This window comes from Lithobates pipiens, unplaced genomic scaffold (genome assembly GCF_037356315.1).
Source record: "Lithobates pipiens isolate NorthernLeopardFrog02 unplaced genomic scaffold, aLitPip1_a1.2 Scaffold_16, whole genome shotgun sequence".
Classification (NCBI taxonomy): Eukaryota; Metazoa; Chordata; class Amphibia; order Anura; family Ranidae; genus Lithobates; species Lithobates pipiens.
The window spans coordinates 291,938,861-291,965,802 of NW_027507748.1; the positions used below are offsets into that span (position 1 = coordinate 291,938,861).

The window sequence follows — 26,942 nt, forward strand, 5'->3', positions numbered from 1 at the left end:
AAGAGTGCTAACTGTTCGCTCACGGTTGTCTGTCTTGGCTGTTTTGCAGGAGCCGAAGCCCAAAACACAGACACTCATCAAATCATAAGTCCCACCAACATTCTGTGTCACTGCCGCGCCATGAATCCCGTCCATCTGTACGAAGGTTCTCGCTTTCTTCTGACCCACATGCACTGGATGTCCAGACATCTACCTCTGCCCAGACCCAAGTGCAACATCTTTCATATGGTCTGTGCTGGGCCTGAAAACTCCCAGCCTTGCCTGGAAAGCTTATCTGCAAGGGTTGCCTTGGAGAAGTGGCAGCAGATAAAGAGGATGATGCAAGGAGGTTTAAAGACTAGGCGGTACAGGAGAGGCTCCAGGACATGGCAATGAGCACTCTTCCCATAGGCTTACACAGCCAAAGACATGTTGCGCCTCATCTGAAGAGAACGTATCAGAGTTATCCTCAGATCCTGGGGATGCTGGGCCTGGGAACTTTGATTATAATCTGGTAGGCCCATTTGTGCAAGCAATTAAGGAAGCCCTGGATTGGGAGTCAGAATCATTCCCCCCACAAAAGATTTGTAGGTTCTTTCCTAACCTGAAAAAGGAGGGACCTACCTTCCCAGTATTTCCGGGGGTTCAAGGAATTAATTGAGGATGAATGGGAGAAACTGGATAAAAAACTGAATTTGCAAAACAAACTCTCAAAACTGTATCCCATGCCTTCTTCACAGGCTAGCCATTGGGAAACCCCACCAAATGTGGATGCAGCCTTGAAGCATTTGGCACGGAATGTGTCCTTACCTTTGGAGAACATGGTTACTTTCAGGGATCCAATGGATCACCGGGTGGACGTAGATATTAAAAGGATTTATTCCGTGGCTGGATCAGCCTTTCGCCCAGCCATAGCCCTGACAAGCTTGTCAAGGGCCTTGAAGACATGGCTTGCCAATGTTGAGACTGCTTTAAATGCAGGGGTAGACCCCTCAAAGATTGTTACAGCATTGGAGGAGCCAAACATTTCAGCGGTTTTTCATGCGGAGGCATTGGTAGATCTAGTAAAGCTGTTAGCCAGATCTATGGCTAGTGCTGTTGCAGCAAGGAGGGCCCTGTGGTTACGACTTTGGACAGCAGAGGGAAATTCCAAACAGGCCTTGGCAAACATACCATACAACAGCAAACTACTGTTTGGAAAGACCTTGGATGATGCAATGGCTGAAAGAAACCACTTGGACAACCCAGTCAGTCAACCTACAAATGCTGCCAGAACGAAAAATGGTACAGGCCAGGATGGGAGAGACTTCAATGGAGAGGGACTCAAAGTTCCATTCTCTGGGGCATCAAATCTAAGGCAGCAAAGGCAGCCAATACAAATGAAAAGTCCTTTTGAGGCTTGTCCAGTGGGAGCAAGGCTAAGCTCCTATTGGACGGTCTGGGCGGCGAAGGTTTCCCGATCGCTGAAGCCTGGACACTGTAAAAAAAATGGATACTCTATAGAGTTCTTACACCACCCTCCAAATTCCTTTGTGAGAACTCAGTGGCCAGAGTGTCCTGAGAAGAAACTGTCCTTGCGAACCTATATAGATGAACTCTTCTCCAAAGGGGCCATCAAGCATGTACCAGCAGAAGAGAGAGGGGGAGGTTTCTATTCCCCAATCTTCCTGGTGCCAAAATCTTCAGGCCTTGCCCACCAAGGGGGGACAAGGAGTCTAACGCTCCTTCACCTGTCGGCAGACCTCTTTGCCTGGGCAGAGGAGTATCTTCAGGACCTGACAGCAGCATAGCTCCCAGGAAGTCAGAATCAACTGACAGATCAGCTGAGCAGACATTTCTCTGAACACAGCAAGTGGTCACTCCAAACGTGGTACCCCTGGATAGTTTTCAGGAAGTCTATTTAAGGGCTTGGGGACTGTCCTAACAGGTGGTACAGACTCTAATAAAGGCTAAAAAGACCTCAACCAACCGCATGTATGAACGTGTTTGGATGAAATTTGTAGAGTTTGAATCTCCTTCTCGGCCAAATATACTAGATTTCCTGCAGTCAGCCCTAGATAAGGGGTTAGCATATAACTGGATTAGGGGGCAGGTCTCTGCCCTATCATTTCTCACAGGGCATAAGTGGGCTGAATATCCCCTAATCAGGCGTTTTCTGCAGGCAATTCGTATTAAACCACCAAGGAAATGCCTTATACCTTCCTTGGATCTCGGCTTGGTCCTCAGGTCACTCACACATCCTCAACTTATACCTCCGGACTCTTGCTCCTTATGGTCCCTAACTGCAATGTCTGATTCATCCAGTCAGTCATCTCCACTATCCCCTCAGCCCATTGATGAGGTCTCAGCCACATCACCTGATACCACCTCTTGTTCCTATTTAAACAGCTGCCGCCAATGACTCATCGTTCGTGCTAGGAACCTGTTACCAGGCCTAGTGCACCAGCCACACATAGCTGTTTTCTTCTCCAAGTTTGGGCCGGACAGAGCCCCACTTCATCCTCTTCATTTGGGCTGGATAGAGCCCCACTTCCTCCTCTTCGTTTGGGCCGGACAGAGCCCCAATTCATCCTCTTCGTTTGGGCCGGACAGAGCCCCAATTCATCCTCTTCGTTTGGGCCAGACAGAGCCCCAGTTCATCCTCTTCGTTTGGGCTGGATAGAGCCCCACTTCCTCCTCTTCGTTTGGGCCGGACAGAGCCCCACTTCATCCTCTTCACTTGGGCCAGACAGAGCCCCCAGTTACTACTCTTCGTTTTGGGCCAATGAACGCTTCACCGCCATCTCTCCAGACCTACGGAGTGTCCCCATCAGCATAACGCAACTCACTGCAAGTATATCTGAACTGCATAGACTTTTTACTTCTGAACTGCTAATGCCTTGCTGACCCCCCCTGATACCTAAGTTATGGCTGTATATAAACCCCAACTAATCCTTCAACATACCTTTGTTCCTTTATCTGTAATTTGCCATAAGGTGTAACCACTTAACTACATAGTATGTATATAAGTCCAAAGCTGTAATCCTCTGCAAAAACGCTACTAGCACACTGCCTGAAGCATTACACTAACCTTAAAAATTGTGTTTTTGGTCACTGTAGTCTCGGCACGGAGAGGTTCAGAATTGGCGGGTCTGTCCTGCAAAGAAACTTCCTGTATGATCCTTCCACAAAATGCCATTCTCCGACCTGCTCCAAGTCTGAGGTCTAAGGTCACATCTAGCTTCCATGAGAATTGGGAGGCAATCCTCCCAAGTTTTGACCAAATATCTTCATCTAAACTAACAGAGGATTTCAGCTCACTGGATCTGGTGAGCCTGCTGTCAATGTATCAGAAAAGATCTGCTCCTATGAGGAATGTGGATAACCTTTTTATCTTCCCAGTGGGCGCCAAAAGGGGTGAGGCTGCAACGTCAAGAATTATCTCTTCCTGGGTATCAAGGGTCATCACCCTAGCCTACAAGAACCAAGGTCTGGCTCCTCTAGAAGTGACACATGCTCATTCAACACGAGGGATGGCAGCCTCCTGGGCAGCATACGCTAAAGTTCCACTAGCAGACATATATAGGACTGCCAGTTGGAGTTCCTGCACAACCTTTTGCGTGCCGCTATAGCCTGGATATTCAGGCCACAGCATCTGCAAAGTTCAGGTCAGCAGTGGTCTCGGCAGCCTTACAAGAGAAATAAAAAAAAAACGTTCCTTATTATGCAGCATATCTTGGCTAAGTGTCCTTTTTTTTCCCACCCTTCTTCTTTATTGCTAGTTAAGTCCCATGGTGTGCTGATGTGAGGTTAGCCAGGAATATGGAAAATTGTTATCAAATACTTACTGTAATATTTATTTCCTGGCATACCCTCACATCAGCACAACTTTCCCTCCCTGGTGGCCTGTCGCTATCAAGAACACCGGGGATTAGGAGGGTGGGTCTTTTATTCTATCTATCTATTGGAGGTGGCCTTTGGGGCTACGGAGGATTAACCCATGGTGTGTAGACGTGAGGTTACGCCAGGAAAGGAAAATTACGGTAAGTATTTGATAACAATTTTCCATATTCTTTCACTCATGGTTAGTGTTTGGCTGAAGCCATTTATTATCAATCAACTGTGTTTACTCTTTAAATCATAATGGCAACAGAAACTACCCAAATCACCCTGATCAAAAGTTTACATATCCCAGTTATTAATACTGTATATTGCCCCCTTTAACATCAATGACAGCTTGAAGTCTTTTGTGGTATTTGTGAATGAGGCTCTTTATCTTCTCAAATGGTAAAGCTGCCCATTCCTCTGGGCAAAAGCCTCCAGTTCCTGTAAATTCTTGGGCTGTTTTGCATGAACTGCACGTTCGAGATCTCCCCAGAGTGGCTCAATGATATTGAGGCCAGGAGACTGAGATGGCCACTCCAGAACCTTCACTTTATTCTGCTGTAGCCAGTGGCAGGTCGATTTGGCCTTGTGTTTTGGATCATTGTCATGTTGGAATGTCCAAGTACGTCCCATTCGCAGCTTCCTGAATGATGAATGCAAATGTTCCTCCAGTATTTTTTGATGTACCTTTCATCATAGGCCTTGTTCACTCCTCTCCAAATGTAGCTTTTATGGTTGTGGCCAAAAGGCTCAATTTTGGTCTCCTCACTCCAAATGACTTTGTGCCAGAAGGTTTGAGGCTTGTCTCTGCACTGTTTAGCGTATTGTAAGCAGGATACTTTGTGGCATTTGCGTAGTAATGGCTTTCTTATGGCGACTCGACCATGCAGCCCATCTTTCTTCAAGTCCCTTGTTATTGTGCATCTTGAAACAGCCACACCACATGTTTTCAGAGAGTCCTGTATTTCACCTGAAGTTATTTGTGGGTTTTTCTTTGCATCCCTGGCAGTTTGGCTGAAATTTTAGTTGGTCTACCTGACCATGGTTTGATTTCAACAGAATCACTCATTTTCCATTTCTTGATTAGAGTTTGAACACTGCTGATTGGCATTCTCCATTGCTTGAATATCTTTTTTTCATACAGTTCAACTACTTTTTCCCACAGATCCTTTTTTTTTTTTTTTGCTAATTAAAAAAAATCTTTAATACGATCAAACTATTATTTAAAATCTATCAAAAACAAACTTGAAATAGCATATTAGGAAGTCGTCTATGCATTCCAATCTGTTGTGACTTTCTGTACTCCACCAAAAAAATAATTTAATCAAAAACATATCTATATATTCATGTACAGTACATTTTTCTTTTTTTTTTTTTACAAAAGATATTTCCATGTGCAAATACATATTTCCTGTCATTATACAGCATTTTTTTACGTTAAACATAGGTTTTTATTAAACATACGGTGCATACATGGTATATTGACTTCATATGCATACTCAAAGAAGATTTTGCATTGCATAGTTCAGATAAGTTTTAGGGATTAGCATATATTACAATAAATGGAGCATCACATTCAACTGTACATGGCACAGTAGTTGCTTCAATTTACTGTGATTTTGCTACGCTACACACAGGCATCAGACTCTTGTAACCAGCGATCCCATATCTTATTGTACTTATCGGGGCAGCCTCTGTTAATGTATATACATTTTTTGTATGGTAAAGTAGTATTCACTTCAAGTTTCCACTCTACCAAGGGGTGATTGTCTCATCCATTTTTTGGCTATTATTTTCCTAGCTGAGAATAGTGTCTCATGCAGAAAGATTTTGGTGTACTTGTCAATGGTATCAGGAAGGATTCCAAGGAGGCACTGTTTTGGGTCAAGTGCTAGGGATGAGCCCATAGTGTCATGAAGGAATGTTACTACTTGCTTTCATAGTCCCTGGATCTTGGGACAGGCTCAAATCAGATGGAAAAAAGTGCCTGTATCCAGTCCACAAAGCAAGCACATTGTGAACTGAGTTTGTTTGTACCTTGCCACCCTGAGGGGTGTAAGATACGCTCTATGCAGAATATAAAGCTGTGACAAACGGTCTGACAATTTAGGGGATACTGCCCTGCATGTCTCCAATGCCTCTCCCCACTCCTCATCTGTCATTGAGCCCACCTCCCTCTCCCACCTAGGTTTCAAGTTATATGCAATTTTGGTAGATATGGGGGTGGAGAGCATTTTATAAAATGCTGAAATTAACTTATGGGGGTCTGTGCCCTTAATCACTGCCATGACGGCATTAGGGGCAGATTCTGGGTTCCCGCAGATCCTTTGACTATACTTTTGCTTTCCACGTGACTCAGAATCCAGAAACGTCAGTGCAGCACTGGATGAAGGATGCAAGGGTCTGTCAGGAGTCCAGAAACTCATTGACCTTTTATACACACACACACACACACACACACACACTAATTACAAGCAAATAGATGACAGGTGAGGATGGTTACCTGTGCATGTTATCAGGCCAAAATCACCAGGGTATGTAAACTTTTGATCAGGTTTATTTTAGTAGTTTTTGTTGCCATTATGATTTGAATCAATGAATGACTTCAGACAAACACTAACTATGAGTGAAAGATTTTTTTTTTGTGTTATCATTCATAGTCTCTGAAAAATGGCCAAGAAATCATAAATTCTGCCAGGGTATGTAAACTTAAAAGCACAACTGTATATGTCTGTTATGGATGAGCAGAGTGATTTTGGTGAAATTGAGGTTGCTTTAAAATTGTGTAAACTCTCTAAATGAGATGTCAAGACAAAATATGCTTGAAGAAAATGTATATTCATTTTTAACATTTATTTCGAGATTTTGTGTTTTTTGGTATATTTAGTTATTTAGTTATTTCAATTTAGCATTCATTTGTGTTCTATTTTTTTTCATTATTCATGTACAATCGTTTTATATATTATTTTTTCTTTTTCCCTTCTGCTGAAAAATGTAAAATGATGAGCATAATAAGGAGCCTTTTTGCAAGTTTTGAAAGGAGCATCCATAACCCCCAGGAACCATTTATAAAGTCTATTGCACCCTTTAAAACCTATTGACTTCCAATGTATTTCATCAAAACTTAGTTAAAATCTTCCAATTTGCTCCAAAAATTCAGATTTCAGAATTTGAAACTTCACCCATCCCTAATTTTTCAGCAGTGTACTGCTCTCTGGAAACTGTTTGAATAAGTAAACAGCATTGCACTTTCACCAAAACAGACTTTATAAATATCAGTTTGTGTTGAATCCTGCATAAACCCTTTTTATTTTGCATATTTAAAGGGATTTCCGATCATTTTCCATGGTGTGCTGGGTAAAGATGAACGAGAAGGAAATAGTCCATCATTCTTCAATGTGGAGGAGATTGTGGTGCTCATGTCTTATGTCAAAGCTCTGCTAGAGACACAGATGAAGAAAGGAATGGCAAAAATCTCAGCCAAAGAAATTGGTATAATTTCTCCTTATAGGAAACAGGTACAGTCAATGAGTTTTACATTTTCTTATTTAACAGTGATATATGCTGTCGGTTAACGTTGACCTTTTATTGGCTTGCTTTGATGTTGATTAATCACATGTACCACATGAAGAAGATAAAATGATAAGGTTATAGCACATGTGTAAAACACAAGGCCCGCAGGCCAAATCTAGCTCATGAGGCCATTTATGTGGCTGTAACATCTCTCCTGCAGCTGTGGGACCCCCATGGTCTCTGCCCCCTTCTCAGCAGTCAGCAGCAGAGACTAGGGCAGACCCCCTCCTACAGATCCTATGCCTCTCTGTGCACCCCCTCATCTCAGCATTCAGCTGATTCCAGCCCTCCTGTGGTCCTCCTCCAGGCCCTGCACTATTTGCTTCCAAGCTATGCCAGAGCTTCTTCCCAGCAGCAGCAAAGGGTAAGGGGGGTACACTGTGATGAGGGAGGGTGGGGCTTTCTTGACTTTTGATGGTTGGGGGGCTATTGGCATCTGATGTAAAGGGGGGGGTATCTGCCTATAATTATTATGAGAATAATACAATTATATGCCAGCTATAAAGGAGGGTCACACACTGCTGGTATCATCCACGGTAAACTTTATTGGAGACTGCTCAGATAGAAAATGGTTCTACCATGGTGTTCTGTCTGAGCTGTCTCCAATAAAGTTTCTTGTGGATGATCTCAGCAGTGTGCAACCCTCCTTTTCAGATTTGCATCCCCTGCTACAGGAATGTGAGTGGGCTCTGTGCCAGTCTGCAACTGCCCTTCAAAGCTTAACTATGTTCTTACAGATGCAACCGGCCCTTTTGAGGGCAACAATCATGCTCATAAGGCCCGCAATGAAATTGAGTTTGACACCTCTGGGTTAAAGCAAACATTTGGTTTTACAAAAATTGTATTTAACAAGAGTTTTCAAACTTTTTCATGTAAGGTATAGTTTGGAGCTTTTTCTGCAAGCAGAAACTGCTACTGCTGTGATTTTTAAAGCTGAATAGAACCAGCCATCTCTTCATAAACCAGTGCATAATTCACTACAGTGTACTAAAGGGCAGCCAGTTCCTTATTGTACTTCGAACAATTCCATTGCCTGTAGTAATGAGTAATGTATGAGCTTTCTTTCAGTTTTGGAGCTACCATAGAAGAATTCTAGTAAAGGTATTCCTATATTTTTTAGGTGGAAAAGATTCGGAAAGCGGTAGACAAGGAACTTAAAGCTGTTCCGGACGTTAAAGACCTTAAGGTAGGATAAAGAAGCATCATTATGGAACATTGAAACATATCTTTTAAATAAGCATGTCATATTGTCCAACACTGAACTGTTAATAGTCAGATTTGGATATGTGCCCAAATTTAAGTGCCGTTAGAAGTCTGCCATGTGAGGAAACTAATAAATTGGGGTTTCTGCATATTATGTGCTGTGAATTGTTCAGTTCATAGGGAATTCCTCAACATGTGTAGAAGCTTCTGTGTTGAACAACAAGTATTAGAGGTGCAGAGGCATACTTTGTCACATGACACCAATACCAGGCTGGAGAGGCTCCTGCCATAAGCACAGTGGTTGGATTTGGGAGAGAGTGAATCAGTTTGGAATCTTTGTGCCAGAGGACCCTGTCCTTGGAAATGCAGGATACCCACATCACATAACACTGGAGTGTTGCTTGGGGGAACAGGAGACTACTGGCTTTATGGAGGCATTTTGGGGACTCCAGGAATGAGAGAACATTTTTACAGGAGCAAAGTAGAAGTCCAGGGCAGAGCAGGAACTAAAACATGACCTTGATGCAGAAAGAAAGGATGGCAGATACAGAATCAGTGAAGACAGAAGCATACCTTGTTTCCAACTAATAGTAAATGGTTCCTGTGGGGGTGCAGGATTCAATGTGGACGTCCCAGAGCTGGTCTTTCTCAAAGCTGTTAAAGCTACAGAAAGACTGTGTTTCGGCAATAAGCCTTAAAGTGGTTGTAAACCCTTACAAACCACTTTGACCTACAGGTAAGCCTAGATTAAGGCTTACCTGTAGGTCCAAGCAATATCTCCTAAACCTATATGGTTTAGGAGATATTTGCCCGAAAACGGGCACCGCTGTCTACGGCGCATGCACCGTAGACAGCGGCGCGCAGGCGCACTGAGCGTGGCATCCTCAATGACGAAGATGCCGCGCAATGCGCGGGAGTGACGTCATCGCGGCTTCGCCGAATGACAGCAGCCGAATAAAGCCAATAATGATCTCGGATCATGCCCCGGTGGTGGCGGTGATTTTCCCTATATACGCGGGTCACAAGGAACGAACGTGGAGATTAAACGAGTCATTACTGGATAATAAAATAATACTAGAGGACCTCCAACATAAATTAGAGGAGTATTTTGATTTAAATACGTCAGAAGAAGTATCGGAGCAAACTGTGTGGGAAGCCCACAAAGCGGTAATTAGAGGAGAATTAATAGCACATGGAACGCGAGTAAAGAGGGGAAAAAGAAAAGAGATAGAAGATCAGTTGGAAAGAATAAAGGAATTAGAGAACAAACACAAGAGTACTTGCGAACCAGGAGATGCCAGGCAGCTGGGAATTATGAGGGAGGAGCTCTCCAGGTGTCTGGATAGAAGGGTCAGGGATAAATATAGATTTATAACACACAGATTTTATGAGCATGGGAATAAATGTGGCCGATTACTGGCTAGACAACTAAAAAAAAAGAGGGAATTATCCCATGTACATGAAATTAGAGTGGAAAATAAACAAGTAAAAGACACAAAATTAATAGCAAAGGAATTTCAACAATATTATAAGAAGCTATATAATATACAACCCATTCTGGAGCAGGCAGAAGATAGGGGGAGGATAGAAGAAATGAGAGATTATATTAGTAGCTCTACAATATCAAAGTTCCCCTCCAGGATAATAGAAAAATTAGAAGAACCAATAACCAAAGATGAAATAAGAAAAGCAATTGAGAACCTGCCGAGGGGGAAAAGCCCAGGACCCGATGGGTTAACCAATGCATACTATAAAAAGGTTTGCCCAAATTTTAGAAATACCTCTGTGCAGATATTTCAATAATATTACTGCCTCTAACCCAATGTCCTCAGAAGCACTGCTAGCATACATAACAGTTTTACCGAAACCAGGGAAGGACCCACAGGAATGTGCTAATTACAGACCCATATCATTGCTTAATTCAGATACTAAATTAATGGCAAAAATTATAGCTAGTAGAATACAAGAAGAGGTAACACAATTGGTCCATCGCGACCAAACGGGTTTCATGAAAGGCAGAGAAACCAAAGATAACACCATTCGAGCCTTACATATACTTTATTGGATGCAAAATGGCCCAGATAAATTACCCAGGACAATGCTATCAATGGATGCCGAAAAGGCATTTGATAGAGTGGACTGGGACTTCATGAAAGAAGTGCTGAGAGCAATAGGTATGGGAGAGCGAATGATGGGATGGATAGAAGCCCTATACGCAAAACCCAGGGCAAGAGTGAAGGTAAATGGTACTCTATCAGGATGCTTTGATATACGAAATGGCACAAGACAGGGGTGCCCCCTGTCCCCAATACTGTTTGCCTTGACTCTGGAACCATTTCTGTGCAGGGTGAGAGAAAATAAGGGAATAAAAGGGATAAGAATAGGATCTGAGGAGCATAAGGTATCAGCATATGCTGATGACCTATTATTCTATCTTTCAGAACCACAGGGATCAATAATGGCACTAATGGAGGAGGTCCAGAGATACGGAAAAATGTCCAATTTTAAAATAAACATGGAAAAATCCATAACACTACCATGTCATGTACCCCCATTGATGTCAATAGTAATGAAGGATAACCTCCCATTTAAATGGGAAAAAAAATCATTATATTATTTAGGAGTACATATTACGGCGGAAACTAAATCATTATATGAACTTAATTATGGAACTCTAATAATAGAAATAACTAAAGATCTAAATAGGTGGAAGGGTCATTCACTGACATGGTTTGGAAGGATAAACACTTTGAAAATGAATATATTACCTAGAATAATATATATCTTAAATACTGTACCTATAGCAGTGCCTCAGGTCTTTTTTAAGAGAATACGTAAAATGTTTATATCCTTTATATGGAACGATAAAAACCCTAGAATAGCATATGATATCCTGCGTAGAAATAAGAAGGAAGGTGGAATGGGGCTTCCAGATGTCTTCATGTATTATAAAGCAATGTCTATGGTACGAATACTAAACTGGTGTCATGACTCCTCAAATAAGGCATGGGTTTCGGTAGAAGAAAGTATGGCGGGCAGAAATCTAGCAGGGGCTCCATGGATACAGGCCACAAATAGAGCTTTAGCAAAGTGGACATCACCACTAACACGGAATACGTTAGCAGTATGGGATAGAATGAACAAGAATGGAAAATATGCCCCACGCACATCACCAATGGCCCCATTAGGGGGATATCCATGGTTTCCACCAGGGGAAGAAAAGGGAGCATTAGGTTCTTGGGGCTCAGGGGGTAATACAAGGTGCCTAAGATACGCTCCATTGGGAAGTTTACTCCCTTTAACAGAATTAATAACATCACAAGGAGAAATACACATGTCGAGATGGAGATATTACCAAATGAGAGATTTTTTTAATAAATTAGAACCCCAAGTGAGACCCCTGAGCTCCCTTACCACATATGAGAAGATGTGTATGAAAATAGAAAAACCAAATAACTTACTATCCCAGATGTATAAATTAGTGCTTAGTGAACAAAGTAGCACAATTCCTTACTTTATAAGAGAGTGGGAGAAAGAACTAAAATGCACATTTAGACCAACACAAATAAAAAAAATTATGGAAATGACGCATGAGACATCAATAAGCGCAGCAATACAAGAAATGTCATATAAGTTTATAGCTAGATGGTACCGAACCCCAGCCAGAATAGTAGAGATATATCCAACAGCGGATGGGCAATGCTGGAGAGGATGTAAGGATAAGGGGACATACCTTCATCTATGGTGGGACTGCCCAAAAATTTGGATTTTTTGGGAGGGAGTGGCTAAATGGATAGGGAGGATAACAGCAAAACCAATAGAAATGACACCCCTACAATTTCTGTTTCATGGGACAGAAGGATCCATTAAATCTTATAAAAAAGGAGTCATACCACACCTGCTGAACGCAGCCAAAATATTAATACCTAGATATTGGAAGCAGATAACATGTCCCACTCTATTGGAATGGAAGGGGGAGGTAGATAAAATAATGGAAGCTGAAAAATGGATATACGATATAAAAGAACAACAAAAAAAATATAAAAATATATGGGCAGGCTGGAAGCACCACTCCCGAGAAATAGAGAAAGAGTAAGTTATACCAGATTAAAAAATCCCTCCGGAGTCTCCCAGAGATCCCTGACAGGGAGAGGGAGAAAGGAAGGGAAAGAGAAAAAATTAAGAAGCTGCTGTGCAAACTCGTGCACTCCAAAGGTACATCGTACAAAGGGTAAAGGGGTAATACGAACCCAAACCACAACTTAAAAATTTTGTTGTTTGTAGTATGGTTGAAGGTATATGGGAAGTGAATAAATGATGGAAATGTAATTGGAGGGGGGGCCTGAGGGAGGGGGATAGGAGGGGAGACAACCAGTGGGGGAGACACCAAAATAAACAACACAATTTTTAGGAAACATAAAGGAAAGCTGAGGACTTTCCTAAGCACAAAACACAAACAACACACCAAGGGGTCACAAACGGAATAAAAGCACGCAATAATGATTAAATAAGAAAAGACATTTTTTTTTTTTTTTTTTTTCTTCTTTTTATATATAAATAAAAGGAACCACAAAGACACAAAAAAACACATAAAGAAGGGAAATAACACTGGGGAGAAATTTAAATTTCCCCCCCACTTCCTTTTTTTTTTTTTTCTTTTTTTTTTTTCCCCTCTCCTATACACGGGTTGACTCCACTCCAAATATCCCCTCCTCTCGGGCCACCACCTAATATTGTTATAGATATGTAGTGGAAAGTACATATGTAAATGTGAAGACAATGGGGGACTTGTGTAAACCTCAATGCCTCAGGACTGAATGTAATTGTAACTGTCTGCTGAATTTATATAAGAAAATAATAAAGATGATTTTAAAAAAAAAAGACAGCGGCGCGCAGGCGCACTGAATGCGGCAGTTCCAAAAATGGAGCTGCCGCATTTGTCGACGCGCATGTGCGGGAGTGACGTCATCGCGGCTTCGCCGAATGACAGCGGCAGAGCTGCGAGACGCCAACAGCAAGATGGATGCGGCGGACTACAGGGGGCAGCGCGACTTCGCTGGCTCCTGTGTCAGGTAAGTGACACATAATGGGCTACTATGCGATGCATATTAGTGCATTATGCTTTACCTTTGCAGGGAAAAAAAGAGGAAGTAAACTCATCAGGGTTTACTTCCTCTTTAATGATTAAGACTTATTGCCAAAACGAGTAAGCCGCTGTAATTTGTACACTCCACTTGATGTATTAAAGTGAATTTTTCAGAAGGATGAGTTGCACTCATCTTTGCAGATCCACTCCAAGTCATTAAGGTTTTGAGACTAACGTTTGGTAACTCGAACCTTCAGCTCCCTCCCCATATTTTCTATGGGATTATGGTCTGGAAACTGGCTAAGCCACTCCAGGACCTTACTGTGTTTCTTCTTGAGCCCATCCTTTATTGCATTGGCTGTGTGTTTTGGGTCATTGTCATGCTGGAATACCCATCCAAAACCCATTTTCAATGCCCTGGCTGAGGGAAGGAGGTTATCACCCAAGGTTTGACGGTACATGGCCCCATCCATCGCCCCTTTGATGCAGTGAAGTTGTCCTGTCGATTAAGCAGGAAAACACCCCCAAAGCCTAATGTTTCCACCTCCATGTTTGACTGTAGGGATGGTGTTTTTGAGGTATAGGCAACATTCCTCCTCCTCCAAACATGTTTTCTTGGCGACCATAGTCCCAGCTGCCTTGAGATCATTGACAAGATTATCCTGTGTAGTTCTGGGCTGACTCCTCACCGTTCTCATGATCATTCAAACTCCATGAGGTGAGCTCTTGCATGGAGCCCCAGACTGAGTGAGATTGAAAGTTATTTTGTGTTTCTTCCATTTGTGAATAACCACACCACGTGTTTAAGTATATATAATGGTGCGCTCCGGTCAACTTCCTATTACACAATCTAAGAAGGAAAAATGCGAGGCTAATAATCCTGAGGCTGTTATGAGGGTATGTGTTAAACACAGTTCTGTGCAAAAAATACAATAATAACATGTGCAAAATAAGCAAAGAAAGAAGAAATACATTTAAGTGCAAAAAATACTATGCACTTATCACAAAACGTGTGCAAATGGGCAATAATAGATGTAGTAGCGAAAAAGACTCATTCACATCCAGTACAAAGTGCTATTGTGCTGATTACTGTTCCACCTGACTCAAGAACAGCAAAAACTACCAATCCCAAAGCTACTTTGGGAAGGGATATTGTGTGAAATTACAATAGTGCCATATATATATATATATATATATATAAGTAAAGAATTAAAGTGCATATAGTGTAGTGTAAACAATTATACCAAAGTGCAAACCAAATTGTACACTTATCACAAATGAAGTGCAAATTAACAATAAATGCTCAAAAACAAGAAAAACAATAAAAAGTGCTGTGGCGCTTCTTGCTATTCAACCTGTTTCCTGAACAGCCTATAGCGTCCCAAAATTAAGCAAGTATCAGGAACATATAAAAAAACATGTAGCAAAATCATGTAAAAACAATCCGATGAAAGTTAATACATATTGATCACAGAAAGATAGATATCCTAGAGAAAAAAATATACATATATATTAGATAGTGTTATTATAATAAACACCACCTACTGAGCGTGCTCCATACCAAGATGGTTATTTATAACACTACATGTACTGAATACTATATCACTTATAAGGTGCGGTCTCTGATTTATAGGAAAAACAAAGTCCCACCACTATCATAAGATAGTTTGGTTTGCGAACGTTTCTCACAGTAGAAAGGAGAGGAAACTTTCCGGGACACTATAACTCACGATCGAATTGCTTCAGATCCGATCCGATCAGGGCACTAAATGAAACAACACTTTCATTGCGCAGTGATTGTAGATTCTGAGAGCTACAGTCACACCAATTTCACTCACATAACCCAAGCCGATACGTAGCGCTTGAAACAATCAGCTGGATAAGGTGAGAGGCGTTTCCCAGACAAGCCACCTTGCTTGCTAGATTCTCAAGAGGCTCGGAACGAAACGTTACTGGCTCCACCCGACGCGTTGCATCATATGTCACATGACTGAAGCAATTCGATTGTGAGTGATAGTGTCCCGGAAAGTTTCCTCTCCTTTCTACTGTGGGAAACTTTCGCAAAACAAACTATCTTATGATAGTGGTGGGACTTGTTGTTGAGTCAGGTGGAACAGTAATCAGCACAATAGCACTTTGTACTGAATGTGAATGAATCTTTTTCGCTACTACATCTATTATTGCCCATTTGCACTCGTTTTGTGATAAGTGCATAGTATTTTTTGCACTTTTGCTTAGTGCACTTAAATTAATTTTGCACTTTACATTCTTTGCTTATTTTGCACCTGTTATTATTGTATTTTTTTGCATAGTACTGTGTTTAACACATACCCTCATAACAGCCTCAGGATTATTAGCCTCGCATTTTTCCTTCTTAGATTGTGTAATAGGAAGTTGACCGGAGCGCACCATTATATATAATTAATCTTTATGGTGACAGAACACTGACATGGTTGCAGCCTAGTCATTTGGGTGTTTCCTATACATGAATGTTATTCCTACATATTAATATTAGAGCTAAGGTTTCCCTTTATTAAAACACAACACGTGTTGTCACCCTCTCACCAAGCTACTTGGTCTTGTAGCCCATTCCAGCCTTGTGTAGGTCCTTGGCCTGGGCCATCGTGGAGAGATTGGAATCGGATTGATTGCTTCTGTGGTCTTTTATACAGGTAAAAAGCTGAGATTAGGAGCACTCCCTTTAAGAGAGTGCTCCTAATCTCAGCTTGTTACCTGTATAATAGACACCTGGGAGCCAGAAATCTTGCTGATTGATAGGGGATCAAATACTTATTTCACACATTAAAAATGCAAATCAATTTATAACTTTTTTGAAATGCGTTATATCAGAATATTTTTGTTGTTACTCTGTCTCTCACTGTTAAAATAAACCTACCATTAATATTATAGACTGATAATTTCTTTGTCAGTGGGCAAACGTATAAAATCAGCTGGGGATCATATACTTTTTTCCCTCACTGTAGTTGCCATGGATAACCAGGAAGGAAGTGCAGCTACATCAACCAGTCATTTGACATGGTACTTGGTTAGGGGACAGGTCCTCTGGTAGCAAGGAGGTTGGTGCTCTGACTCCCTCCCTAGCTGTCTGTCTCCTCCATTCACTAAGAGCAGACTAACATTACAGAGATCTAAGGCCTCATCATGGGTACAGGAAGGTAAGAGTTTAATTAGGGCATGCATGAGACCCATGCTATGTGCCTGATGGGGTTTCATTCCATTACTGGGAGTGAGGTAACAGGGGTAAGCTAGACTGGTGGAGTGGGCAAAGGCTTTGCCTTTTCCTCTGAATGCAAAGCATACAAGTTACAAGTGTGTAGTGACATGGGAGCAAACATCATCTTACACGGATGACTCATTACATTAGTGCCTCAGGTCTTGAGTTGGGGGCTGCCTTAAAGTGGTTGTAAAGTCAAATAAAGATTACTGCCAGCCCCTCTGCTCTACTAAGCTATACTATCCTGTGTACATGTTTATATAAAATTGTGCCTGTAAATGCCTTATTTCAGTTTGTTTCTGGCCGGTCACATGACCTCCAGCTGCTCTCCTCCCCTGATCTCAGGGCTACAGCAGAAGGGGCAGAGATCCCCCTCTTACGTCAGCTCAGATGTCACGTGACCGCTGGTGTGCCGTGCGCTCAGCTCCTCCTACTGTAGCCCTTAGATCGGGGGAGGAGAGAGGACGGAGGTTACGTGACCGGCCAGAAACTAACTGAAATAAGGCATTTACAGGCCCAATTTTATACAAACAGGTACACAGGGTAGTATGGCTTAGTAGAACAGAGGGACTGGCAGTAATCTTTTTAACTTAGCAGGAGGGGAGGGGCAAGGAAAAAAATCAACTCACACACACACACAGGAGTTGACAGGCAGGGAGAGAGGGGGAGCGAGAGAGAGGAGAGCAGTGGGATGATGCTGGCACGTAAGCTGACCATAGTATCATGATTTAGCAGCCATGATTACCATGGTCAGCACACTAGGGGGGACACAGCAACAGGCAGGATCAACCAGACTTTTTACATCATACAGAGGGACAGATTAGACAGCACAAACACTGTGCGGTTTAACCTGCTATAACAACCTTTTTAATGTTTGTCTTTTCAAATTACCTCAGCCTCTACCTGGTCCTGGGCATTGATGAGCACACCTTCGGGCAAGGTGTTACCCCACGTACACGGGCGCATTAGACCCTGCCCACAACAGATCAGAAGCAAAGTTAAGAGTTCTGATAATAGTATCATATCGGTACGGGCTAACTCACTTAAATGCAAAAACACTGGCTGCTGAGGGTGGAGACCCCAAATAGCCACAAACAGAGAAAAATGAGACACGATGAAGACAGACTGATAAAACTGTCCTGAAAAGGCAAGCACACCAGATTTGAGATTGTAAATGCACATCAGACGCCACATAGGATATGCTTCTCTAAAAATTGAGCTTGGAAAGACTTGGATTCTGTATTCTTACAACAGGTTGGCTCTGTGGAGGAGTTTCAAGGCCAGGAACGTAAGGTAATCCTCATATCCACCGTACGAAGCGCTAAGGATTATGTCAAATTTGATAAAGAATTCAGTCTTGGCTTTCTGACAAATCCTAAGGTAGGTAGTCATTTTCCTTTTTTAATTTTTTAATTTTTTTTTGTATGTGGCAATACCTTAATAATTGCACATATGGTTCTAAATCATGTATGCCCTAAATATCATGGGTAAGAAAATGTTAAAAACCTAATTGCACTTGTTTAGTGTCAAAGTTATTAAAATAATTACTTGCAGAGATTTAATGGTGGATTGTAAGAATATTATTTGATTTGTGTTTAGTTTGTTAAACAACTGCAAGCATATAAGAGTGCATGCAGTGTTTTTTTATTTTTTTATTGTACAAATATTGTCTTGCCTCTCCAATCAAGTCATTTGTTTTAACTTGCCATAGTTAGTCACATTCAATTGTACTTTTTTTGTAATGTTGAAAACTTTTTATTTCTTCTCCGAGCTGCTACGTCAGTTCCAATGAGTAGACAATAACCAAGCATTTATATCCACCTAGGTAGCACAGACATCTATAGAATGTATATCTGTTGCTTGTCCACAAATAGGGTGGAACAATTGTGGAATCCTGTTCAGGGATGGTTGTTCCAATTTGGCATAAATTGGCCTCTTTTACATATTGGGAACCAGTTTGTCCAAAATGTGCAACTCACTGCCCTTAAAGGAGTGTCCCTTTTACTTTAGGTAGAACTAAAGGCAACATTGTAGATAGAGTAAGAGAGGGTTATAAACCCTGTCATTTTTTGCCATCTTTTGGTGATAATGGTAAACAGGACACAAAGAGTGTGAGTGCACAGAGAACAATAAAACCTGACAAGAGTTCTAAACCCTCACCACTCTGTTAAAACAAAAAGCTATGCCTTTAGTTATACTTGAAGGTTAAGGAAAATTGCTGAACTTAACCTGTGGAATTTGCCCTACTATGTTGGGTCATTTATTTGTGGAGAAATTGTTTGTCTACCTAATGTAGAGGTCTTTGCACCGCTCATTACACTTACCTCATTATACTACACTTCATACACCAAGTTAATTTGTTTATGTTGTGCATTGGGTCTCAATGTATTAATGGGTTCGAAGGGCACATGGATGCAATGTTTGTTAACCACTTCAATACTGGGCACTTAAACACCTTCCTGCTCAGACCAATTTTGAGCTTTCAGCGCTGTCACACTTTGAAGGACAATTGCGCGGTCATACTACATTGTACCCAAATTAAATTTTTATAATTTTTTTCCCACAAATAGAGCTTTATTTTGGTGGTATTTGATCACCTCTACGGTTTTTATTTTTTGCTAAACAAATAAAAAAAAGACCGAAAATTTTGAAAAAAAATATTTTTTTTATTTCAGTTTCAAAACTTTGTAAATAAGTAAGTTTTCTCCTTCACTGATGGGGCTACAATGACGGGCACTGATAAGGTGGCACTGATGGGCACCGATGAGGTGGCACCAATGAAGTGGCACTGATGAGGTGGCATTGATGGACACTGATATGTGGCACTAATGGGCACTGATAGGCAGCACTGATAGGTGGCACTGATGGACGGCACGGATGGGCACTGATATGTGGCACAAATTGGCACTGATAGCTGGCACGGATGGGCATGGATAGGTGGCACGGATGGGCATGGATAGGCGGCACAGATGGGCATAGATAGGCGGCACAGATGGGCGTGGATGGGCACTGATAGGTGTCACGGATGGGCACTGATAGGCGACACGGATGGGCACTGATAGGCGGCATTGTATTGTATGTAATATACTGTACTGATGGATACCAATCCGTGCCAAACAATAATGCATGCCAATCAGTAATGCCCATTGTAAGCACTGATTGGCACTTATTGTGGGCACTGATTGGCATCCATTGTGGGCACTGACTGGAATCCCTGGTGGTCTAGGGTGGCATACCTTGTGCTGGGCATCCCTGGTGGTCTGGTGGCGTCCCCGGTGGTCCAGTGTGGGCATCCTCAGGGGGGCTGCGCTGATAATCGATCAGCACAGACCCCCCTGTCAAAGGAGCAGCCGATCGGCTCTCCTCTACTCGCATATGACAGGCGCGAGTGAGGAAAAGCCGATCACCGGCTCTTCCTATTTTACACTGTGATCAGCTGTGATTGGACACGGCTGATCACGTGGTAAAGAGTCTCCGTCGGAGACTCTATACCCAGATCGTAGTTGCGGGGTGTCAGACTGACACCCCGCAACAACGATCGCCACGATGCACGCCGCCGGTGGCGTGAAGCGGCTCAAAATCCTGATCACGTCATATGACGTCCGGTCAGGATTTTGAAACCACTTTGTTGCGGCGTTTCTGTTATAGGGCGGGCGGCAAGTGGTTAAAGATCCTTCCAACACTCTAGCTACATACAGGGTGACTATATTACTCCTTGAGTTCTTCTTCCCTCTGTTTGATGGTTCCATGATTTTACTTTTCCTTGTGAATGTTTTGACAAAAGCCTAGCCAAGATAAACCCAAACTTTCAAAGCAATCCTGAGATGTATGCGTTCTTTCTCTTTAGATGCTGTGCCACCTCAGACAATGCTGAAAAGGTCTAATAGTCCCCTGCAGGGGCGGACTGACAACTCATGGGGCCCCCGGGCAATAGGAGATTATGGGGCCCCCAGGCAATCAGAGATTATGGGGCCATATAGTATACACAAACACACACACAGTATACAATCACCCACACAGTACACACAGACACGTTTCTATTGGCTGAGAAGGTACAGGAGAGGTGGGGCAGCTATAATCTCGGGATTTACATACTGTCCCTGGTTTTACTGAGGCTGGCAACCCTGATGGGGCCCCCTAGTGGCATGGGGCCCTCGGGCAGTGCCCGAGTAGCCCAATGGTCAGTCCGCCCCCCCTGGTCCCCTGAGCTCCAGTGGGTGCAGGGAGTCAAAAAGCAGATACTGTTCTGTTTGGGTAGATTTCCTGTACACCTTAATGTCACAGTCACCAACCAACCTACTTGGTCTGGCTTGAGTTACATAGTTTGGTTGAAAAGACAAGTTCATCTAGTTCAACCAATAGAAAAGGTTATGTGCTTTTAAGTTGCTAATGAATCAGGTTTTTATGCAGAATAACCACACCATTTGCTTTACAATCAGTCAAGTAACTGACTGCATATTGGATGGCCAGTTTAGCTGTTCTGTTTTTGCATGTAAAACTCTTGAAGAAACCTACCCACACTGTTGTATAAAAAGGATATAATAGCACTCCTTTCAATAATGCAGAAACCTATCACACTAAAATATGCAAATATCAGTTTATATTATTTCAGATGAGACTGGAAATGGTGAACCATGAAACTGGGATATGTAGCAAAATGAAAAAAAAGAGAAAGCAATTGAAAGGAAAGCTAGGTACTGTAGGTGGAGGGGTAAGGGAGAAGAAAAAGAAGCCAAGGGCAGAATTGAAAGAAGGGAGGGAAACACTGGGTAAATACCCCATTACACGTAAAGCAAAGTGCTTAACTATTCTGTTTAACTGTCTCTTTTCTGCAATGTTTCACAGAGGTTTAATGTGGCTATAACTAGAGCAAAGGCCCTCTTAATTCTGGTAGGAAACCCAATCATACTTTCCGAAGATCCTTATTGGGCACGGTAAGTAACAAATGAAATATATAATCATACTGTTTTTTTGATTGACGAAGTAGCTTCCCTTTTTTTTCCTGCACATAACTACAGTATATAGAGTATTTTTTTAATATACTTTGTATCCTTCATAGCCTAATTTTATTTATGGCTGGAATTCATATAAACTGGAAAATCTACAAGGCCATCTAGGAATGAGCCTAGGGCCAGGCGGATGTCCAGGGGGCCCAGCTTCAACTTTTGTGCTTCTGCAGTAAACCAGGGGCCTGTCCATTCACAAGGCACTTGTAAGTAGTTGGTGTGTAATGAGGCAGTCCACGCTAGTACAAGGTAGGACAAGGTAGATGGTGGGTGGCTTCCCTGTGCATGCATACATTCTCTTGCATTAATGTAAAAAATTACCCACTACCTGTTTCCCCACCCAACCAAAATACTTACCTGATCTCTCAATCCAGCACTGTTCATCTGCAGGACAGGAGAGAGCAGGACACAGGGCCAAGCAACGGTATGTGCGTATGTGTCTATGGACACACACAGCCTGGCTCAGAAGCGCTCCCACACGTGTGCGACCATAGCAAGAAGCTTGCTATGGGCGCACACGTAAGAAAGGAGGAGCAGACAGTGCCAGTGAGAAGGTAAGGGAACGCTCTGTGCAATACTATACTGCACAGACCAGGTAAGTAAGTATAGACCTCCCTTTTGGGGGGGGGGGGATAACCTTTTTCAACCATTTTAATCTGTCTCTGATCTATATTACCAATTTATCAAAAGTCAATCATACTTAGAGAAATGAGGTTTGTAAAATCAGACATTTACAGTTACAGTACTTGCCTTCAAAACTGTGTCTCTGAAAATCCTGGGTAATCTCTATATACTTTAAGGATATTTTAATAAATATATTTGTTTCTTTCAAATTGTCTTAAAGTGACATTGAAGGTCACTTTAACCACTTCAGCCCCGGAAGGATTTACCCCCTTCTTGACCAGAGCACTTTTTGCGATCCGGCACTGCGTCGCTTTAACTGACAATTGCACAGTCATGTGACATTGCACCCAAACAAAATTGACGTCCCTTTTTCCCCACAAATAGAGCTTTCTTTTGGTGGTATTTGATCACCTCTGCGGTTTTTATTTTTTGCGCTATAAACCAAAAAAAGCGTGCATTTTGGAAAGAAAAGCAATATTTTTTACTTTTTGCTATAATAAATATCCCCCAAAATATATTTAAAAAAACACATTTATTCCTCAGTTTAGGCCAATATGTATTCTACATATTTTTGGTAAAAAAAAATTGCAATAAGCGTATATTGATTGGTTTGAGCAAAAGTTATAGTCTACAAAAAAGGGGATAGTTTTTTCGCTTCTTTATTATTATTTTTTTTTCATTAGTAATGGCGGCGATCTGCGATTTTTATCATGACTGCGACATTATGGCAGACACTTTTGACACTATTTTGGGACCATTGTAATTTATACAGCGATCAGTGCTATAAAAATGCACTGATTACTGTGTAAATGACACTGGCAGGGAGGGCGTTACACACTAGGGGGCGATCATGGCGTTAAGTGTGTCCTAGGGAGGGATTCCAACTGTGGGGGGGGGGGTGGGCTACTATTCACATGACAGCGATCACTGCTCCCGATGACAGGGAGCAGTGATCTCTGTCATGTCACTAGGCAGAACAGGGAAATGCCTTGTTTACAAAGGCATCTCCCCGTTCTTCCACTCCATGACACGATCGCGGGCACCCGGCGGACATCTTAAAGGGGACATACCTGTACGCCCATTTGCACAGCCAATGTATATCATCGTGTGCTGGTCGGCATGTGTTTAAAACAAAAAATAGCAAACATGTCATACTTACCTGCTCTGTGCAGTGGTTTTGCGCAGAGCAGCCCTGATCCTCCTTTTTCCAGGTCCCTGCTGGCACTCCTGGCTCCTCCTCTTCAGCCCCCCCCCCCCCCCCCCAATGGCAAGCTGTATGCCCTCTCGTCATTGGCTCACTAGATGTGATTGATAGTAGCAGTAGCAATGGCTCTTGCTGCTGTCTCAGCCAGTGATGCACGTTTCTGGATTTAAAACCACTTGAGGTTTTAAACCACTTGAGGTTGAGCTAGCTACAATGTGCAATAGTATTTTCACATTGTTGAAGCTAAATTTCTTCTAAAATGTTCTCTCAACCATAAACCTTAGTATAAAAATTCAAATGTAGTGTTTTTTTTTTTCCTTTTTCTAGATTTTTGAAATTCTGTTCTGAGAAGGGAGGCAGCACTGGCTTCCAAAATGATATCCTTGATGAGATTAACGAATTGGAGTTTGCAGATCTTTTTAAACACCTTACTGTCAATGAGCCACCAGCTGGTAAGCATGGGCAAAGTGGTCAAGAGACCCACAGTTCTCTAACTTTATGTACATTTTAGTGATTTATTTATTTATTTTTTTAATAATCATGTGCCACACCATATGAAAACAACAACCCAGGTTGGCTTTAAAACAGCATCAGGAAGTCAGATCTATATATGTGTGATCTGATATGAAATGTAAACACTTGCGGATTACTACACTGCTGTCCCTACAAACATACAAATATGACTGCCCATTAACCACTTCAATACAGGGCTTTTATACACCCTTCATTACCAGACCAATTTTTAGCTTTCAGTGCTCTCACACTTTGAATGACAATTACTCAGTCATGCTACACTCCACCCAAACCAAATTTGTATAATTTTTTTCTCACAGACAGAGCTTTCTTTTGGGGGTATTTAATTACTGCAGTTTTTTCTATTTTTTGCAATATAAGCAAAAAAAGAGACATTTTTGAGAAAAAAACAAACTTTTTTTTAGTTTCTATTGTAAAATTTTGCAAATAAAAAAATTTTCTTCATAAATTTGGGCCAAAATATATACTGCTACATATCTTTAGTAAAATAACTCAAATAAGTGTATATTATTTGGTCTCTGTGAAAGTTATAGCGTCTAAAAGCTGTGGTGCAAATCATTGAAAAATTATCACATCTGATCACACCTGATGCACTGAAGGCCTATCTCATTTCTTGTGAACCTAACAAGGAAAGTACAAATATCCCGCAAATACCCCTTTTTGGAAAGCAGACATTCCAAGGTATTTAGTAAGAGGCATGGCGAGTTTTGTGAAGTTGTAATTTTTCCCCACAATTCTTGGGCAAATTATAATTTTTTATTTTTTGCACAAAATTGTCATAATAACAAGTTATTTCTCTCACACAGCACATGCATACTTGCAATGACACCCCAAAATACATTCTGCTACTCCTCCTGAGTATAGTGATAGCCACATGTGTGAGACTTTTACACAGCCTGGCCACATACAGAGGTCTAACATCCAAGTAGCACCGTCAGGAATTCTACGAGCATAAATTGCACATCTCATTTGATGACAACCTATCACATTTTTGAAGGCCCTAGAGCACCAGGTCAATGGAAACGCCCACAAAATGACCCCATTTTGGAAACGCATTTTTTTTTTTCAAAGTTGTCCATTTATTAGATATTTCCAACACATAGCATATACATAGCAAAACGGACAAAATGCATTCTGCTACTCCTCCTGAGTATGGCGATACCACATGTATGAGACTTTTACACAGCCTGGCCACATACAGAGGCCCAACATTGAAGTAGCATCGTCCGGTGTTCTACAAGCATAAATTACACATCTCATTTCTCAACCACATATTATAGTTTTGAAGACCCTGGAGCACCAGGACAATGGAAACACCCACAAAATGACCCCATTTTGGAAATCTAACACCCCAACGTATAATCTATGAGGCATAATGAGTCTTTTGCATGGTTCATTTTTTTTCCAGAAGTCTTTCCTACCCCTCCACTTCACAGCCAATACTTCCTCATTCCTCAAGCTTGCCGATTCCCCCCTTTGAATGGTTGTGGCGACAAGACGCTGTGGGAAGCCCTTTCGGTATTTCCTTGTTGTACCACAGGCCAAAGTTTTTATATGTACAGGTGGCAGAGAAGGGGCAAACTAGTGTAATAGTTATCCATATAAATATGATACCCCTTTTGGAGGAGTGGGAATGCCAACTCCCAAACTATCTTTCCACTTATTCCCATGTAGGGTGGACACTCAGGGGGCTGGAGCTGGGTATCTTTGCCTTTGTACACGTGGAATGAGTGCACATAACCAGTGGCACTTTCGTAGAGCTTGTTAAGCTTCAAGCCATACCTCGCTCTCTTACGGGGGATATATTGCTCGATTCCCAGCCGGCCTGTGAAATGCACCAGGGATTCGTCCACACATATGTTTTTGTCAGGGACATAAAGTTCGGAAAACTTCTTGGAAAAAAAATTAATTAGGGGGCGAATTTTATATAGTTTGTCAAAGTTCGGATGATTTCGGGGGGGGGGGGGCACTGTGAGTTGTCACTAAAATGCAGGAAGCGCATTATAAGTTCGTATCAGGACCTGAATGATGAAAAAACTGGCATATGATGGATGGGTTTGATCGACCAATACTAATGCATTTCATTTTTTTTGTAAGCCCCATGTTGAGCCTTAGGCCTAAAAACTATTTAAGCTCCACCGCTGTTAGGGGTCGCCATTCAAAAGGGCGGGCATAGCTGGAGCTGGGGCTGTGTGCAATAAATTGTTGTGCAAAAAGGTTGGCTTGGTCCATGATGCCTTGAACCAATTCGTCGGGGAAAAAAAAAATTAAAAAAAGTCCATTTGGGAAAAACCCGCAGTGTTGATCTGCACACCTGGCTGTGCTGTAAAAGGGGGGATCGTGGCTGACCCTGTGGTAGAAGGCAGCCACAATGGGTTTGCCAAGCTTTCTGGAAGCTGGGTTTGGGCCCTTATTCTTTGGCGTGTACTGGGCCTTTCCTCCTGGGGTCTAGCAACGCTTGTACCGGGCCTCTCCTCCTGGGGTCTACCGATGTTGGCACTGCTGGTAACTGCCTGGTGTTCAGACCGTCTTCTTTTAGGATGGACTGCTTCCTCCTCCAATTTGGATCCTGATGGGCTGCCTTCAGGGGGCTCATATTCTGAAACAGACTCAATAGAACTGAGCGGTGAGAGC

The 26,942-nt window shown here is 42.1% G+C and overlaps 1 protein-coding gene across 1 annotated transcript in view; it reads left to right on the forward strand.

The window, feature by feature from the left end:
* Nucleotides 1-26,942, forward strand: part of LOC143982644 (putative helicase MOV-10) — a 178,313-nt gene that overhangs the window by 147,012 nt on the left and 4,359 nt on the right. Inside the window, exons 17-21 of the mRNA XM_077481542.1 lie at nucleotides 7,170-7,361; nucleotides 8,537-8,602; nucleotides 18,195-18,320; nucleotides 21,786-21,874; nucleotides 24,102-24,226. Of these exons, the coding sequence (XP_077337668.1) occupies nucleotides 7,170-7,361; nucleotides 8,537-8,602; nucleotides 18,195-18,320; nucleotides 21,786-21,874; nucleotides 24,102-24,226 (598 nt within the window). The remainder of the gene's footprint in view (nucleotides 1-7,169; nucleotides 7,362-8,536; nucleotides 8,603-18,194; nucleotides 18,321-21,785; nucleotides 21,875-24,101; nucleotides 24,227-26,942) is intronic.